This window comes from Vanacampus margaritifer, chromosome 17 (genome assembly GCF_051991255.1).
Source record: "Vanacampus margaritifer isolate UIUO_Vmar chromosome 17, RoL_Vmar_1.0, whole genome shotgun sequence".
Taxonomy (NCBI): domain Eukaryota; kingdom Metazoa; phylum Chordata; class Actinopteri; order Syngnathiformes; family Syngnathidae; genus Vanacampus; species Vanacampus margaritifer.
In genome coordinates, this window is record NC_135448.1 from 12,873,347 (window position 1) to 12,890,886 (window position 17,540).

At 42.1% G+C, this 17,540-nt stretch overlaps 1 protein-coding gene across 3 annotated transcripts; it reads left to right on the plus strand.

Moving 5' to 3' along the window:
• The first annotated feature begins 1,457 nt into the window (after nucleotides 1-1,457).
• On the plus strand, nucleotides 1,458-17,474 carry LOC144037287 (ankyrin repeat and IBR domain-containing protein 1-like). 3 transcript variants are annotated; one of them, XM_077548653.1, is made up of 22 exons: nucleotides 1,459-1,774; nucleotides 4,645-4,727; nucleotides 4,994-5,306; nucleotides 6,310-6,481; nucleotides 6,561-6,692; nucleotides 6,771-6,971; nucleotides 7,880-7,997; nucleotides 8,068-8,288; nucleotides 8,632-8,720; nucleotides 8,806-8,950; nucleotides 9,722-9,882; nucleotides 9,997-10,085; nucleotides 10,157-10,287; nucleotides 10,373-10,507; nucleotides 11,144-11,230; nucleotides 11,405-11,471; nucleotides 11,741-11,886; nucleotides 12,119-12,297; nucleotides 12,379-12,430; nucleotides 12,679-12,735; nucleotides 12,845-12,968; nucleotides 13,435-17,474. In XM_077548653.1, the coding sequence occupies exons 3-22, from the start codon at nucleotides 5,119-5,121 to the stop codon at nucleotides 14,481-14,483; spliced, it is 3,543 nt and encodes a 1,180-aa protein (XP_077404779.1). In that variant the 5' UTR covers nucleotides 1,459-1,774; nucleotides 4,645-4,727; nucleotides 4,994-5,118; the 3' UTR covers nucleotides 14,484-17,474. The 3 variants fall into 3 exon arrangements, with proteins under 3 accessions (XP_077404780.1, XP_077404779.1, XP_077404777.1); XM_077548654.1 differs by lacking the exon at nucleotides 4,645-4,727 and having other exon boundaries at nucleotides 1,458-1,774; nucleotides 13,438-17,474; XM_077548651.1 differs by lacking the exon at nucleotides 4,645-4,727 and having other exon boundaries at nucleotides 1,460-1,774.
• Nucleotides 17,475-17,540: the final 66 nt, after the last annotated feature.

Sequence of the window (17,540 nt, forward strand, 5' to 3'; positions counted from 1 at the left end):
CACCATATGGGAAATGCAAGCTGCCAAAAAATGGCGATGACCATAAGGCCTCGACAAATCCATATTTGCGCCTATTGGCTATCACCCGCGCAGACACATCAGAGGGCCGTCGTAGGCGGCGAATGAGGCGAGGCCTAGTCACAAGCGCTTATAAAAAAAAGAAAAAGAAAGAAAAAACACCCGAGATTAATGATGGAAAATTCCCAAATAGGAAGTATTTTGGGAATGCATAAAACAACAACAATGTAGAACATATTGCATGCAGGGTGGGCCAGAAATAGACGGTGCATTTTTTTTCTCATTTATACATTTACACATGATTATTGTCATCAAATGTATTAGTTTAATCGGGTAACTGCTGGAAATGTCTACCTTTAACATTTAAACATTGCCCAAAACTTTACACAACATTGCATCAGTTAAAAAATATAAGTTTCAGAGATGAACTCTTAAGTGTTAGTGGTATCAACCCAAAATGTGGGTGACACTTCCTTCCTTCCTTTCATGCATCCTTGCTTCCCTCCTTAATCACTGCCTTAATACTCTTTCCTTTCTTCTATCAGTTTTCCATCCTTTCATACATACCTTTCATCATTCCTTCCATTTTTCCTTCCTATCATACATCCTGATCCTACTTTCTATACATCCTTTCTTCCGTCTGCCTTTCCATCCTCTCCTCTTTCCTTCCTTTCATACATCCTTTTCCTTCTTCCTTTCTTTTATCTTTCCTCCCTTACTTCCTACATCCCTTTCTATTGTCTTTCCTTCATTCCTCGAATAAATTAATTTGAAAAGCTGCCTTATTTTGGACTACCAGTAACGAAAAGCAACAATATCGTTGATAAAAAATAAGCAGCCGTGACGTCACAGGATGCCAAAACGTGTTACACTCGATGCGTTCACTAACACGCTGAACAGCCGTAAATAAGGCTTCTCTCATGTGAGAATTCGTGCAAATCCGGCGAATGTTTTTAAGACTTATTTATCATACTGCAAGGAAGAAGCGAAGCTCTTTTAAAATACAACACACAAAATTTGGTGCACTAGCCTCACAAAAATTGGCGTGCTTCCCAAAATACACTCATTTCCATTATGCAAGGTGAAGCAGCTGTGTTATACTGCCCCCTATTGTGCTGAAGCGGCATGTACAAAGTTCTGGGTCACTTTAATTTTTGTTTGATCGTGAAATAAATACATATGCTAATAACATTAAAAAACGTTTTTGTAAATGTGAAAACAGGTTGTGCTAAAATGTATTGTATTGCTGTTTTGCTTCTCATCTTCTTGGAACACTAGAGCAAATAATTCACAAAAACGTGAATAAGCCTGCGAATAGCTGAATCCGCGGGTGCCCAACCGCCAGTTGACGGGTTTATTTATTATTTTGAGTTACGAGCGTGGCCACGGAAAGATTTAAACTCGCATGTCAAGATACCAATGTGCGTAGAAGAAGTGAGTCGACCAATCTAGTGACGAAACCCGCGCATGCGCCCTCGCTCTCCTCCCTGTCAGTAACAACAACAGTGAAGCGGACCACCGCCAGCAAGTAGCATCAATCCCATCAACCGCCAGTCTTGCCTCTCTTTCGGCAGCCGCCTCACCGTCGTCGCCCCCCAAACACCGCCCCGCCCTGCCTGCCTGCCGGCTGGCTCCTAGTGGCTGTTCTCGAGAGGATGTTCGAGCGGAGGAGAATGTCCTCCGGCGAATGACGGCGAGTAATGGCCCAGCGAAAGCTTCCATTATCCCCGCGGAGCGAGTGAAAACAGCGGCAAGGGTGAGTTGAACGCGGCTGTGATTTCTCGTCGAGGGGCTAACCTAGCACACCGCGTTAGCATTGGGAAGCTAACCAGCAGGTAGCGTCCCTTTTCCGGGTTACCTCTCGGGCTTGGGAGCTCACACTGCCGGCCGTCTTGTTGAACAAAGGCGCGGGGCCGCGTGAAGGCAAACGCCCCGACAGACACGGTTCATTGTCGGGCTTGTGTGCCCCATTTTACCACCACCATGAGTAACCCAATTCTTAGCATATGTTGCGAAGCAGGTGTTGCTAACACTTCTGCTAAATTAACTTTTTTTGCCAACACATCATACAAACTAGTCGTTCGCCGTTTATGATGCATTAAAGTGTTAAGTCATGTGGTCGTTTTGCAAAACCTATCGTTCATTAACAGAATACTTAACATGAGCCTGATTGACACCTTTATGTAGACGTTAATTGAATTAATTGAGGTGTTGTTGTGGTTCGTGAGAGTGCACTACATTCGGAGTGTTATATAAGGTGTATTTGTCATTAGAACCAATAATTAAAAATAGCAATGAATGTCAATCGAAACTGTACTGTGACGTATTTATGTCTTAATTGACAATTCCGAACTTAACGTCACAAGTCAAAATGGTAGCCTTCCTCGGTGAAATGACCCTCTCTGTCCATTGAAAAGCATTGGACTTTGGATCGTTGTAATTTGATTTGTGAGGATTATTTTGATTTGAAAATGTGATGAAATTTCATTTTCTAGTAGTAAATACTAACCAGGCACATTGTCATAGTAGTCTCTGGTTTGTATGCTAGTCACAGGCAAAGGTAATACAGTTAGTTTTTACCGTGGAAAGGAAGCGTTGGCATTGTGGAAATATCTTGAAAAGTCCTGATGTTCGGAACTGTCAACAAAAAAATCTTAGATGAAGTGTTTCCCAACTTTTATTGACATATTTCAATTTTAAGTTTATAAAAAATCTCACACCAACAAACAGATGCCACTAAAATTGTATTCTAAGCAAAATTGCATAATTTCAGTATCGAGGTGAATGTTTTGCGGTTTTATGTGCCATTTGTCATTCATTCCATGAACTGCATCACAACACACTCTTTCTACAGCCTACTGCAAAACATATTTTGTTTATACCATACATACTCGCCCGGTCAAACATAGTGTGAGGTGCCACGTGTTGACATTTCTCTCTCATAATAATGATTATAAAGGTCCACAGCAGCAAATCTTTCAGTGGGTGCAGTTGTTATTAAAAACATTAAAAAAAAAAAAAAAAAGAAGCAAATATCTGTCATTCAAAACAGCGCCATGACTCATTGATGTCTTTCCCAAGTGTGGTTTATCCGAAGACAACTCCTCCCACCTGTGGGAGTCTGGCGGCACCTAGCCAGATTAAGGTTAGCGGGTCAGGTTTAACACTTTTTTGCCGGGTTAATAGCGTGGCCGCCCGTCTAAATAGCGCCGCATGGGAATTCCAACGCTACTTACAGCATGTCCAGACTTCCTGCCCTTGTTTAGTGCGCACACACAGAAGAGTGAAGTGGACTGGAAGTAAAGCAGGCAGGCTGGCCTATTCACTGTACCCACACTAAAAAAAGACAATTTCCAAGCATGTTGGGAAAGTTGCGCATGTGACCCGTCTGGCGCTTCATGAAATTTAGAGGAAGGGGGAGGCCTCAAGAAGAAAAGAGGGGTACATGTAGGCCGGCGCTTTATTCAAGATGGCCTAAAAAAAAAAAAGGAGGCTCTTTGTGAGAGGCCAGACAGATGGCCGTAGACCGCACGCTGTAATGATACCCTCCACCACATGCACACACACGCACACACAGTGGAGGAGAGGTGGGCAGGCAAGCAGGAAATGAAGCGCAACGCAGTGTTTAAAGATGGTGATTATGCTCCATGCATGTGACAAGAAGTCAGGGTGTTTTTTTTTGTTTTTTGTATCTCCTCGCTGAGCTGTTATTAGCTCACAGCAACTGCTTCTCCCAAAAATGGTGGATTTGAAAAAAATAAATATATATATATATATATATATATATAAAAAAACAGACTTTCCATTTATTTCTTTATTTTTTGTGTGAATTTGAATATCAATTTAATTAGCTGATTTAAATGTTTTTTTTTTAGTGCTTTTCCACAATAACATATTACAACATATGACAAAGATAATGATACTCCAAGAAATTGTCAGTTTTTGATGCCTTTTCTCTATTGTAAACTTAAATAATAAATGACGGAATGTTGTAAAACAGTCAAATTTTCTGCCGGTATTTTATTCTTGTTAAGCGTAAAGGGACCAAAAACGTTGAATTTTTTTTAAATTTAATTTTCACTCGTTTATCTGACTTTTATTCTGCCAAATATTGTAATTATCTGCTTTTAAAAAATACATATTGCCTGGGTCCTAATGTTAACTTTCCAAAACAAGATATTTGTGCATTTTACATTCTATTTATATTTTTATATGAAGAATGTTAAAGATTATATATATTTTCAAATATGAAAGTATTTGTACTTATTTTTTAGATTTTTCCAGTACAGATATTATTTTTAAAATGTAATTTAAAATTTGTTGAACAATCTAAAATGTTAAATGTGTCACACATTTAATTTAATGTAAAAATAGATTTGTCCTTCATATTTTAAACATACAAATATTTAAAATTCTTAATTGACTTGAGAAATCAACATTTTCGCAAAATCTTAAGAATTCTAAAAATATATATATTTTTCCCCCTCCAAATTTCATCGCATTTTTCTATGACAAAAATGTGTTGGAAACACCTGTTGCAGGCAGTCAACTTGTGATCTGCTCCATTGCGTCTTGAAGAATACAACTGCCAACAGCACACCCTTGTGTGTGTGTGTGTGCACGTAGACAGCCCACTCGATGCAAATCCAGCGGTGGTATCGAGCGTGCGGTGCTTTTCATCAGTGCCTGGAGGGGAATCAATGGCTTGTGTATGATTAACCTCCCCCCTCTCTCGCCTGTCCCTCTTTATAATTATCTCTCTTGTCTTTTTTCTTTCTTTCTTTTTCTCCTGCCACTTACCCACCCCACCACACCCCACTCAGTCTTTCCGGTAAGATAACATGCACAGCTGATAGATTGATGTGTTTGTCTGCTGCCTCCATCTTCTTTTTTTCACCTCATTCCTTCCTTCGCCGGCTTCTCTCGCATCCGTCTTTCCATTTTCCTTATCGTCCAATCGCTTTCTCTTTCTCAGGGCAGGGCTGGACCGCTAAGCCATGTTGTTGTGAGTTGTGAGCTGTTCCTGAGCAGGGGAGGAGGAGGAGGAAGAAGGAGGAAGGAGTTCGCCACACATCCCGTCGGGGGGCCGCCGCCGCCGCCATGGGCAACGCAGCCACCAAGTTCCGGAAGGCGCTGGTGGGCGGCGACGAGGCGCTGGCCTGGCAGCTCTATGAGGGCAACCCGCAGTTCAGGGATGGCCTGGACCCCAACGCCTCGTACGGAGAGCAGTACCAGCACAACACGCCGCTGCACTACGCGTGCCGCCACGCCATGACGCGGCTGCTCAGGTGAAAGGCACTTTTCTCGCTTTGTTGTTTTTTGGACCACGCTCGGCTGGTGGGTAATACCAGTTCTGCAGGACGCTGGTATTTGAATGACAGGAGCGTGTCTATTCGTGCACATTTCCTTTTCCTCGTCACGTTTCCTTCACCGGGCATTTTGCATGTTCTCAAAGATAACTAGTTGACTTAATAAAATAGAATTTCCAAAACTGACTTTTACCACTTTTTCCCATACAAGGTGATTTCAGCATTTAAAAATGTACTATAATTGTAATGCAAAATAGCTTTTGAATTTTTAAAGTAAACAATTTTTACCCAACAGAAAATGTGTTTTATTTTGATTTCAGAAACAATGTTAAAAATAAAAAGTACCACAAATAAAGCATCCAACTTTTTCTAGGACCGTTTTAGTCAAAATTTGACTTGTGCCACATTTTCCCCACAAAATGTGATATTTATCTCAGTTTTAAAAAGCTCTAAAAATACAAAATTTTGGGATTTGATTTACAAAAAAAATTACAATTAGCCTTGCCCCACATTTACCAATAGCATTTTTTTTTATGAAGAAATGCATTTTAAAATGACTTGTATCCCATTAAAAACAAAACAAAACAAAAAAACACATTAGATACAATACAATTTTAAAGAGAAAACAGAAAATGTGTTTTATTTTGATTTCAGAAACAATGTTTTTTTATTTATAATTGTGTATTATTGTTTTGAATACACAATTATTTTATAATTTTTTTTTCCCTGGGTGAATATACTGTAGAAAAAGGCACCGTCTATTCCAGGCGTGGCATTTATTTCATCTTGTAGATCTGTTTTCTCCCTGACAAGTAGAAAATCTTGACTGTAATTGTCAAATAGAAAATGATATCATTGTGAGCGTGTCGGGCCACATGTCAATTATCCCGGAAATGCAAAGCAGAAACAGTCCTGGTCGTCTCCTCCCTCTACGTGCCATTAATCTCCATTCCTGTTGCCATTTCCTTTTTTCCTTGCGCAGGTCCTTCTTGTTCAGCAAGGAGGGTAACCCCAACAAGCGCAACGTGCGCAACGAGACGTGCCTCCACGTGCTGTGCCAGGGCCCGCTCATCCTGCTGCTGCCCGAGGGGGCGCTGTCGCCACGCCTCGCCCGGCCTCAGCGGGACGAGCAGCGGCGGGCCGACTGCCTGCAGGTACTGCCGACAAAAATAAAAATAAACATGCACGGAAGGGGAGATTTCAGTGGGTCCCCCCCCCGGCTTGTTTTGCCAGATGATCCTGAGCTGGACGGGGGCTCGGCTGGAGGGAGGCCAATACGAGAAGGCCAACGTCAACGCGACAGACAACCGCCGAAGCACCTGTCTGCACTACGCCGCCGCGTCAGGCATGAAGAGCTGCGTGGAGGTGATTTCCTTCGCCAAGATGCCTGGCGATTAACGTAGCGCAAAGCGGCTTAATGTTAACTTTGGCCGCGTCGTTCAGCTGCTCATCCGGAGCGAGGCGGACCTGTTCATCGAGGACGATGACAAGCTAACGCCGTGCGACCACGCCGAGCGCCACCACCACACCGAGCTGGCCCTCAGCCTCGAGTCGCAGATGGTTTTCTCCTCTTCCCCGGGGTCTGGAGCGCGGCCATCGGATGCGGACGCGCGTGGCGAATTCAAACTGCTGCAGTACAAAGAGGTGAGCAATCGAAGACATCACATGTGCTGTATCTGACTGGCTAGTTTGTTGGTTAAATGACAAGAGTGGAAGGAAATTCTAACTAAGACATTTCCCTTCATTTCTAGTGTTTTTGGTGTTTACAAACATTTGTTATTTTGATCATTTAATACCAGTTTTGCAATGCTCTGATGTCAACAGCTTTTTAGTATGCACACACTGACTCTGTCCAATGTAAAAAATAATAAGTATTAAGTACAAATATTATATATATAGCAAGGGTGTAAGACTAAGACTAAAATAAACAAAGTAGTAAAAAATGTTAAGTGTCCTATTTTCAATTTATTTATAGTTTTTTTAAACTATATTTACGTTTGTATTTTACATTTTTTAAATTAAATTTTATTGTGTTCTTATTTTAGTTGTATATTTTTGCTCTTTAATTATTTTTCTATTTTTTTAGAGTAATTTTGTGGTTCTAGAGTCGTTTATTTTTAGATCACTTGTTTCATTCAATTTTTTTTATGAACTAATTGTTTATTTTTAATATTGTATTTTTTATTTTTTCCTTTCCAATCTTGAGGTAAAGAATTTTGTTTGTAATGTATTTTTTTAAAGTATAATAAAATATATCAAATATTACAAAAATGTATTAATTTTATTTTGTATACATTTTTTTAAAATTTATTTTAGTTGCATAATTTCTTCAAAAAAATATTTTCTTGCACTGTGTTTAGGTTCAGTGTTTTTATTTTACCATTAGAGTTCTTTATTTTTAGGTTATTTCTGTGTAAGTTTATATATTTTCTGTATTTTTTATTGTAATACAGTTTATTATCTATTAGTTAGGACTTTTGAAGAGCGAGTGGTTAGGAACACACTTTTCATTTCTTTTGAACATGTGCTACTGTTATTAATTGATCTTGCAGCCTTACGAGGGCCTGAAGCTGCAAGACCTTCGCCGGCTGAAGGACATGCTGATCGTGGAGACGGCCGACATGTTACAAGCGCCCCTTTTCACTGCCGAGGCCCTGCTGAGAGCGCATGGTACACTCCACAATCTGCACCTCTCCTCTGGTAACTCTTTGACCACGCGCAAACGCTTTCCCGTCTTCAGACTGGGACAGGGAGAAGCTGCTGGAGGCGTGGATGTCGGATGCCGAGGGCTGCTGCCAGCGCTCGGGCGTCACCATGCCCACACCGCCGCCCAGCGGGTACAACGCATGGGACACGCTGCCCTCGCCGCGCACCCCCCGGACGCCGCGCTCGCCCGTCACGCTCACATTCACCTCCCCCACGGACAGCTGCCTCACACCCGCTGACGAAGGCCTGGCCACGGTGAGACCCCATGCTTTTATTAATAATGAAAATGAACAAAAACTATTGTGTGTATTTTCTTATCTTCTATGTCAGTTTAATACATCCATTTTGGGATTTATTTTATATTTTAATTGTATTTATTTTTGCATTACTGTATGGCTGTACAAAAGAAGATCACACCGTTGTTTATTATACTTTACGATATTTAGTGACTTTTTTTGCTCTCATTTACTAAAAACAAAAAAACAACAACCAAATCCTTTTTTGAAAAAGTACAAAGCTAACAAACTTGCATTAAAAAAAAGCAAAAACAGAATTTAAAGAAATATTCCAAGGTGAAACCTGTTCCATGTATGCACAGTGTGGCATCTGCCTGTGCTCCATCTCCATCTTTGAGGACCCAGTGGACATGTCCTGTGGCCACGAGTTCTGCCGGGCTTGCTGGGAAGGGTACGTTTCAACTCGACCGTGGCATCTGGAAAGCAAATGTCGACGTGTTGAACGCCCCCCCCCCCCCACCACCATTTTGCTTCAGGTTCCTGAACGTGAAGATCCAGGAGGGCGAGGCACACAACATCTTCTGCCCCGCCTACGAGTGCTACCAGCTGGTGCCCGTGCACGTCATCGAGAGCGTGGTCTCCCGCGAGATGGACCAGCGCTACCTGCAGTTTGACATCAAGGTGCCACCGCTAACGGCTAACTTGCTAATTCCAAGGCGTTATTTGCAGTGGTTAACACACTTCATGTTCAGAGTCCAGACACACCTTTGCCAGTACAGCAACATTTTTTACAATGTACATTCAGCCTGTTAAACTATTGATTTGATGGTTATAAACTTTTTGAAACATAAAATGTTTAGAAAATGCTTTACAGCAGCAGTTTTTTTTTTATACCAAGTACCACCTATTAGTGTTAAAATTATATTTACTATTATTGTCAGCCACTGCAACGTTATGCGTAATTTGAATAGCTACACAGTACTTAAGTATATATAGGAGGAAAAAAATAAAATAATACGTTTATATAGGAAAGAAAAAAAATTCAATTCAAATGTATTGCACCCTTTCGAATTCCTTAAAACCAAACAAAAAGTTTTTTATTTGAGAATAAATGACGTAAACAGCAGCTATAATCAGAGCCCAAGACAATAATCATCCCTCGAGACTGCTTAAATATTAATTATTTTATTTTTACTTTTATATTTTATGTAGGTTCACCTTTTATTTGCATTTTAATCAGTGTGCTTTACGTAAACCTGTAAAAATCATTAAAAACGATTGGAGCAGATTTCTGTGATAAAGCAGAGATATGTCCAACAGATTGTTTTATGAATTCCACAAAAAAACAAAACTGTGTTATAGTGAGAAAAATATTTTTTTTTGCAGTAGGCATTCTGTATTTCCTTTCCGACATATTTTTTTATCGTTTTGTCTTGTCTTCCTGGACTGCAGGCCTTTGTGGAGAACAATCCAGCCATCCGCTGGTGTCCGGCGGCACGCTGTGAGCGGGCAGTGCGGCTCGCCCGGCCCGGCCCGGGCGAGAGCGACCCGCACGGCTTCCCGCTGCTGCCCTCGCCAGCTGTCGACTGCGGCAAGGGCCACCTCTTCTGCTGGTAAACTCACATTTCAACCACGAGACAAGCCAGTTGCCCAAGCCTTCACACTCTTCTTTTTGCAATTTTTGCTGACGATTTTTTGGGCTTGTGGTTGTTGCGCGTGTTTCCCAGGGAGTGCCTTGGCGAGGCCCACGAGCCGTGCGACTGCCACATGTGGAGGAATTGGCTTCAGAAAGTCACCGAGATGAAACCTGAGGAGCGTAAGTCTTACCGCAGATCGGTGTCAGTGTGCAGATTTGAGGAGGTTGAAATGCGTGCGCTTGTTTCGCAGTGGCAGGTGTGAGCGAGGCTTACGAGGACGCCGCAAACTGCCTCTGGCTTTTGACCAACTCTAAGCCATGTGCCAACTGCAAGTCCCCCATTCAGAAGAACGAGGGCTGCAACCACATGCAGTGTGCCAAGGTGGGATTGTGTGAAGAAACGCAGCCTTGCGCGGTGCGCACACTTTTATTAATTTTTTTTAAATTCTGCAATGACGCTTTTTCAGTGCAAGTACGACTTCTGCTGGATCTGCCTTGAGGAGTGGAAGAAGCACAGCTCATCAACGGGAGGATACTACCGCTGCACACGCTACGAAGTCATCCAGCAGCTGGAGGAGCAGTCCAAGGAGATGACTGTTGAGGTGCAAATACTCTATACTTTAGTTGTTAATTACTTCATAGAATCTGACTTTTTATGAATGTTTTGAAAAAATACTCAGTGTAAAATTGCAACTTTTTTCCTTGGCGCATCTTCAATCTCGTAGTATTCTTTTTGTTTAAAAAAATGAGGTCAAAAACAAATAGTACAACATTTTTTCCTTAGCATTAATTACCCTACATCGTTTTTATTATTACAACTTTGCTCTCTCTCTGAAAATATGACTTTCTTTGGCATGTTTTTGGACTTTTTCCTTGGACTTTTTCTTTGGAATATAAAATTACTTTAATCTTGTATTATTCTGACTTTTTGCTTAAAAAAAGGCATCTAATTTCTATGACTTCAAGACTGGTATATTAGATATTTTAAAAAATCTACCTTTTTTCTCACAAGAAATACTACAGTGCATAAATATTGTAATGTCTGAACTTTTCTCAAAAATATAACACCTTTTTCTTATGAAAAATTACAATATTAATATATTAAATGCCCTTAATTTAAAAAAAAAATCTCAATGGCTTTTTAAATATCAAGTATGACATGCAGGAAGGCTTGAGTAGTAAGATAAAAACTTAATTCTATCAATATTATGACGTTGTCCAAATTTTTTTTTTCATAGGCTGAGAAGAAGCACAAAAGCTTCCAGGAGCTGGACCGCTTCATGCACTACTACACCCGATTCAAGAACCATGAGCACAGTTACAAGGTGACCAACACACAATTTTGTTCAAAATGGGGGGGCGGGGTAGCCTAGCCTAGCCTAGCCTAGCCTAGCCTACCTTCTATATCTTTGACATTTTACCACAAAATGTCTTGCAAAGTCACTTCCTATAAGTGTTGTTGTCCACTTTTGAATGATTCTTGTTGTTGTGTTTGTTAGCTGGAGCAGAAACTGCTGAAGACGGCCAAGGAGAAGATGGAGCAGCTGAGCAGAGCCTTCATTAGCCGTGAGTTGCTTTCACCAGAAACAAAAAGTTGTTTGACCAACAAGATTAAGTGGCCACTCTTAAAAAGCCCGGTCTGTTATGTTCTGGGGCTGCTTTGCTCCACCAGGCACTGGATGTCTTGAATCTGTTCTGAGGTCAAAGAAAACTCACACTGAGATTCTGTCACAAAATGTGTCCCGAAATGTTGATTTCTGTTATTCCGGGGCTGCTTTTCTGCATCCGGCACAAGCGCAATTATTAAGGCTCTCTGATTTGTGTGTCGGCGCCAGGTGAGGGCGCCCCGCCCGACACCCGCTTCATCGAGGACGGTGTGAGCGAGCTGCTGAAGACACGGCGCGTGCTCAAGTGCTCGTACCCTTACGGCTTCTTCCTGCAGCAGGGCAGCACGCAGAAGGAGATTTTTGAGCTCATGCAGGTGGTACTCCACGCACGGCACAGACCGCGCGAAGAGCGAAATTGTGGACACCTCAAATTGTTGCAATTGCCTACATTCATAGTCAACTGTAAAGATAAACCAACTTTGATCACAAAATATACTTTTCTATAGTACTCTTTTAGCGGCATCTTAGGCGTTTGGTATTCGTGATGTTCTCCAGACAAATTCACAAGCTATAAGTTTGCCAATGTCGTGCATCTCTCCCGGCCAGACGGACTTGGAGATGGTGGTGGAGGACCTGGCGCAGAAGGTCAACCGCTCCTACCTGAGGACGCCGTGCCACAAGATCGTCAGCGCCGCCCGCCTGGTCCAGCAGAAGCGGCAGGAGTTCTTGGCGTCGGTGGCCCGCGGCGTGGCGCCCAACGACTCGCCAGAGCTCCCGCGCAGGAGGTAAGGAATGTTTTGGGGTGGGGGGAACAAAAACACAACAGATCAGTAACAAGCGCTGCAATTTTTGTTTGTTTGCTTCAGCTACCCTGGAGGATCGTGGGATTGGGAGTATTTGGGCTTTGCCTCTCCTGAGGTAAATCGAAAGTTGTAATCGTTTTATAACTCTGTTGGTTTGTGGTTGACCCTGATGACTTGCTCTGGAGGGTTCGGGGTTTGAATACCAGCTACCAGCTCAGGTTTTTGTCCAGTTACCCCCGGCTTCCTGCCACATTGCAACGACATGCGTGTCATGTTCATCGAAGATTTGAAATTGTACATAAGTATAAATATGAGGGCGAATGGTCGTTTGTAATCATGCTCTCACGTTCATGTGTGTCTTAGATGGGGAGTCGGCACTCTGTGCTGGGAGCAGGAGACCAAAGAGACCGAACATCACAGGTTGACTTCTTAGGGGTTTTTTTGGGTGGGGAGGTGCATGTAAATGATGGGTTGGTGTTGGTTTTCATTGTGTATAAAATGGACTTAGGACTGGTTTGGTGCTCAACAGGATTTTGCTGACATTCAGTACCGCCGGCGGCACCGAGCGCGGCGCAGGGGAGACATGCTGAATCTGCACAATCTCCGAAGCAGCAGCAACACGCCAGAGAGCAGCAGGAGGAGCGACAGCACAGGTCCAACATTTGCTACACACAAAATCCTCAGCTTGTCTGCCAGAGTGGTTAAAGGATGATCCTGTTCCACTCCAGGCCTGTAGGTGGCAGTAATGCGAGTTATAAAATGCATGCAAAGAAATTGAAAATAAATAAAATAATTCTCAGTACAACTTTAAATCTTTTAATATCAACATTTTGACTCCAAAATTATTCAAATGTTGTAATATGGCTTTTTTTCCTCCCAAAAATAAGTTTAATCCTGTAATAACACCTTTAAAAAAGAAAAAGAGATTCTATCTCGTATTGCTCCTTTTTTCCCCTCAGAAAAATACATCTTTAAATCCTACAATTTACCTTTTCCTCTGAAAATCCGACATTATTCCTGCTAAGGGCACGTGACATCTCCACCCACTCAAAACTGACTTGTGTGTGTGTGTACCGTACTTTCCATTGACTTTAGCGTGCCGTTTTTGTTTCCTTCCAGAAGGCCTTGAAAGGGGCGAGGGCCGGCGTAGAGCGCTGGGCTCCCTGGACGAGGACGACCCCAACATCCTGCTGGCCATCCAGCTGTCCCTTCAGGAGTCTCGGCGAGAGCGAGACCCTGAGGGCGGCCCCGAGCTGGAACGCAGGCTGCAAGGCCCACCGGGGTGTCCGACCGAGGACCCAGGCGACGTCCCCGATGTCCCTCTAGGAGCGACGAGAGGCTCATTGTCTCTTCCCGACCCTCCGCGCCCCCCCCACAGGACAGACTCCTCGTGTTGTTCTTCTGCGCCGTCCGCGCCGCCATCCACCACCTTGCCCCTCCCTCCTCCGCCTCCCCCGCTCAGCGCCGAGCTGCTGAAGCTGGGGGACAGCCTTATGAAACTCGGGGACCCGGCTCCTCCCGATTCGGACCCGCAGAGTCACTGCCGCGCAAGCACACGTCCGGCCGAGGCCGAACACACTGCCCGCGAGAGTCCGTCCGACTACGCTCTCCAACGACCCCCCGCCCAGTTGTGCCTCCCCTCTCCGGAGCTTGAACCCGAGCTGCTGCTGCTGTCCCCCGTCATCCCGCCGGGGGGGCCTTTCACCCCCAGCGACCCACAGAGCCTGGAGGCCTTGGACCCCGCCGCCAGCGCCCAGCTGCTGGACAACATCATGGCCTGGTTCAACCACAACATCACACCGCAGAACAACCCACAGAGCCTGGCCCTCATCCCCTCGCCGCCCACCACCGAGAGCGACTCGTCCCCGGACACGCTCACGGACGCGGCCGCAGAGACCTTCGCCTCCCCACCCGCCACCGCCGCCATCGACTGGCAGCCCCCGGAGGGCCAGCCGGACCCACCCGACTCCTGCCCCAGCCGGCCCAGCACGCTGGAGCTGGACAGCAGAGTGACCGAGGAGGAGGAGGCGGAGGAGGTGGCAGAAAGTGGCGGAGGGGCGGCGGATGCGTCATCTCACGCAGACACCCCCACAGACTTGGACCTGGTCCTCCAGCTGGAGGAGGACCAGTCCCCGGTGGAGTGGGAGGAGAAAGTCCACTTGGTGTGAGGTAAAAGAAGAGAGCTGCTGTTTACTGCGTGTAGTATGATGACGATTCTTATTATTATCCAATCCAACCTTGGTTCACAAACAAGATTTTCACGTTTTGCTTTGTTTCACAAACATAAACATTTATACGGTCCATGCGTCACGTGTCTCACATCAAGATATTCATCGTTTTCTGTTGGTCCTCATTCTCGCTCCCAAAAACGTGACAAGAGCAAGCGATAGTGCTCTTAGGAAGTCAAATCACGTTAGTGTTGGGACAAAGGAGGAAATAATAGCTAAAGATGGCAGTGGTGTGCGTGTTCTCATCTCGCTATGCGGTTTGATTTGGCACAATCTTCATATAGTGTTTTCATTTCTTTTTTTATAAAAAAAATAAATAAATAATCATTAAAAAACAGTTCAACATAATGTTTTAGTGCTGAACCAGATTATTTGTATTCAGAGTTCGTGAACCGAGGTTTGACTAATTATAATTCTGATGATGTTTCGAGAGGATGTGAAGACAGATGTCACGTCACAGGCAGTTTTTTTTTTTAACTTGTTTTTAACATGTGTGTTTAAAAATCAAAACAAATCACAGCAAAACTGCTGAGATGGTCACAAATGCGTAAAATGCTGCACATTTTGCTTTAATTTATTTCCATTAATCACTTGTCCACATATAATCAGGTATTTATTTTGTATATTTTTTAATCTAAAAGTATAATTTAGCTTCTTTTTTTTTTTTTTAACTATAGCAAATTATTTCCACCGTAATTACTATAATGGTTTCTTATGGTGATACATGGCGGCAGCCATTTTGTTTTTTATTATCCACTGTGGTGTCTTATTTTGTTTTACCAAATTCCTTGCCTTACAGAGGCCCACATTATACATCGAAGAAATCTCCATCCAGGTGAACAGTGTATGCAAAAGCAGACAGGTGGTGCTGTCAAAAGCCATTCAAAAAAAAAATTTTTTTTTAATGTTTGATTAAAATACCCGGAATTCATTTTATTGAAGGAAAGCCATTTCAGGAAAAGATAAAAAAAAAATAGCCAATTAAAAATTAAACTGTGCTTGTGGTAGCCATAAAAAAGCCAATTTTCCCATGTATAAAACAAAAATAAAAAAATTGAAATGTGGAAAAATGTAAAAAATAATATTTTTGACCATATTCAAGCAATTTTACCAAGTACGGTTTTATTTGTCTTACAAAGGTGTACAAAAATAAATAAAAGATACAGTACTGTATAATAATCTTCATCCACACATACAGTACATGCTAAAACAAGCGCTGTTAATTGTATCATCTGATTATCCAATAAGAAACCTGAAGAAAGCCATTTATGAAAAAAAAAACATAATAAACAAAACAAAAAATGAGACAAGAGTATGTATGCGTTACACTGGAAAAAAAATAACCACCAATTTTTTCATCTACATCCAATTATAACTTTTTAAAATGGGAAACATTTCTAAAAACTCTCTGTGGGTCCCCACACCCCCATTTTTTTTATTTATTTTTATTTTTAGAACCTGTGTTTTTAACATGTAAACTTGTACACAATTATCATTTATAATCTCACATCTATGTAAACACTAAACAGTGTATGCCAAAGTAACAGGTGGCGCTTTAACTCCTGTAATCTGAGGTTTCATCTTTTTGGCCATTTCCAGAAAAGGCACAAAAACTGAGATAACACCTATGTCAAACTTTTTTGAAATGTGAACAATTTCCAAAAGTTTTTAGAAACTTTTTGCTTTGATTTTCTTGAATATTTGTGTTTGTGTGGACATGGCCTCAAAAGTGTTTGTTTAGTGGCATTTTGGTGCTCCAAACAAAACAGCCAATGCTTTTTCTTCTTTTTTTTCCCCCCAGCTATGGAGGGAAAAAAACAATCCTCCTGTAGCCTTCGGAGCTAGTGTTAGCGTTAGTTAGCGTACTGTACAATCAAGAGGGCCTCATTTTGATACTGGACCTTCGAGCACACTGTGCCTGCAGGAGACAAACCACACACTCTGGTTTTTATTATAGTTTTCCTTTTTGTTTGCCAACAGATACGCTAATTAGTAATACAGTATCACAATTTATGAGGTCAGTCATTTCTTCTTCCTTTTTTAAAGTGTCCATTTCTGAAGTGCCATTCATCTTCATCTACACTATTGCCATCAGTGGAGTGAGTATCTTGATTGTAGCAAAAAAATAAAAAATAACGCAGATGTCAGTGTTGCCATCCAGGACATGATTCTGGAAAAAATGTCATTGCTTTTAAGGGTTGTACCATTAAAAACAAAAAAAAAGCCTTTTTTTTTTCTCCTGTACTGAAATAATGTGTGTGTTAATTGACATACTTCTGTCTGTGTGCCTTTTTTTTGGGGGGGAAAAATTAGTTTCAATCATGTTTTAATTTTAAGCTATTTATTCCATTGTTATTTTCTTTCCTTCCAATCAGAATTTGACTTTACAAACTGCAATGTGCCGCTAAAAATTCCTCCACGAGCCCAAGTTAGACACCAGGGACCAACCATGTAGCCTCAAAATGTGTTTTGACATCAAAATACGATTCGGTGCTTTTAATTTCCTTTAAATCTAGTTGGGAAATTTTAGGATTAGTATGTGAAAATCGAGCAATTGTTGCGTTATTTCCTGTCAACATACTGTACAATGGCGGCAATGCCCACTTGTGAATGTTTTGTTTTAAAAAAAAAACAAATGACAGGTTAACATTTCATGCCCCTATTTTATTTTAGTAAGTGTGACACTCACTTGGTAATTTCTAAATGATTTATTTTCTTTGGCATGTGGTGACGGTTATATTGTGAAACCTCCAAGATTATCAGGAAAGGGCATTCCATGCTCGTCTATGATACTTGATACATTCCCACTTACATCCATAAGAGTAGTTCTTCAATCTGTGGCTAAAAAAACAAAAGTGTAAAATGGAAGTGTGTCAGTGCAAAGTTTACGCTCAATTAAAAAGAAAAGAAAAAATGTTCGGAGATGCTTGAGTACTGTGTGTGGGAATATTGTGTTTGTGTGGGTGGTTTTTAAAATTCACAAAATATTTTTTATGT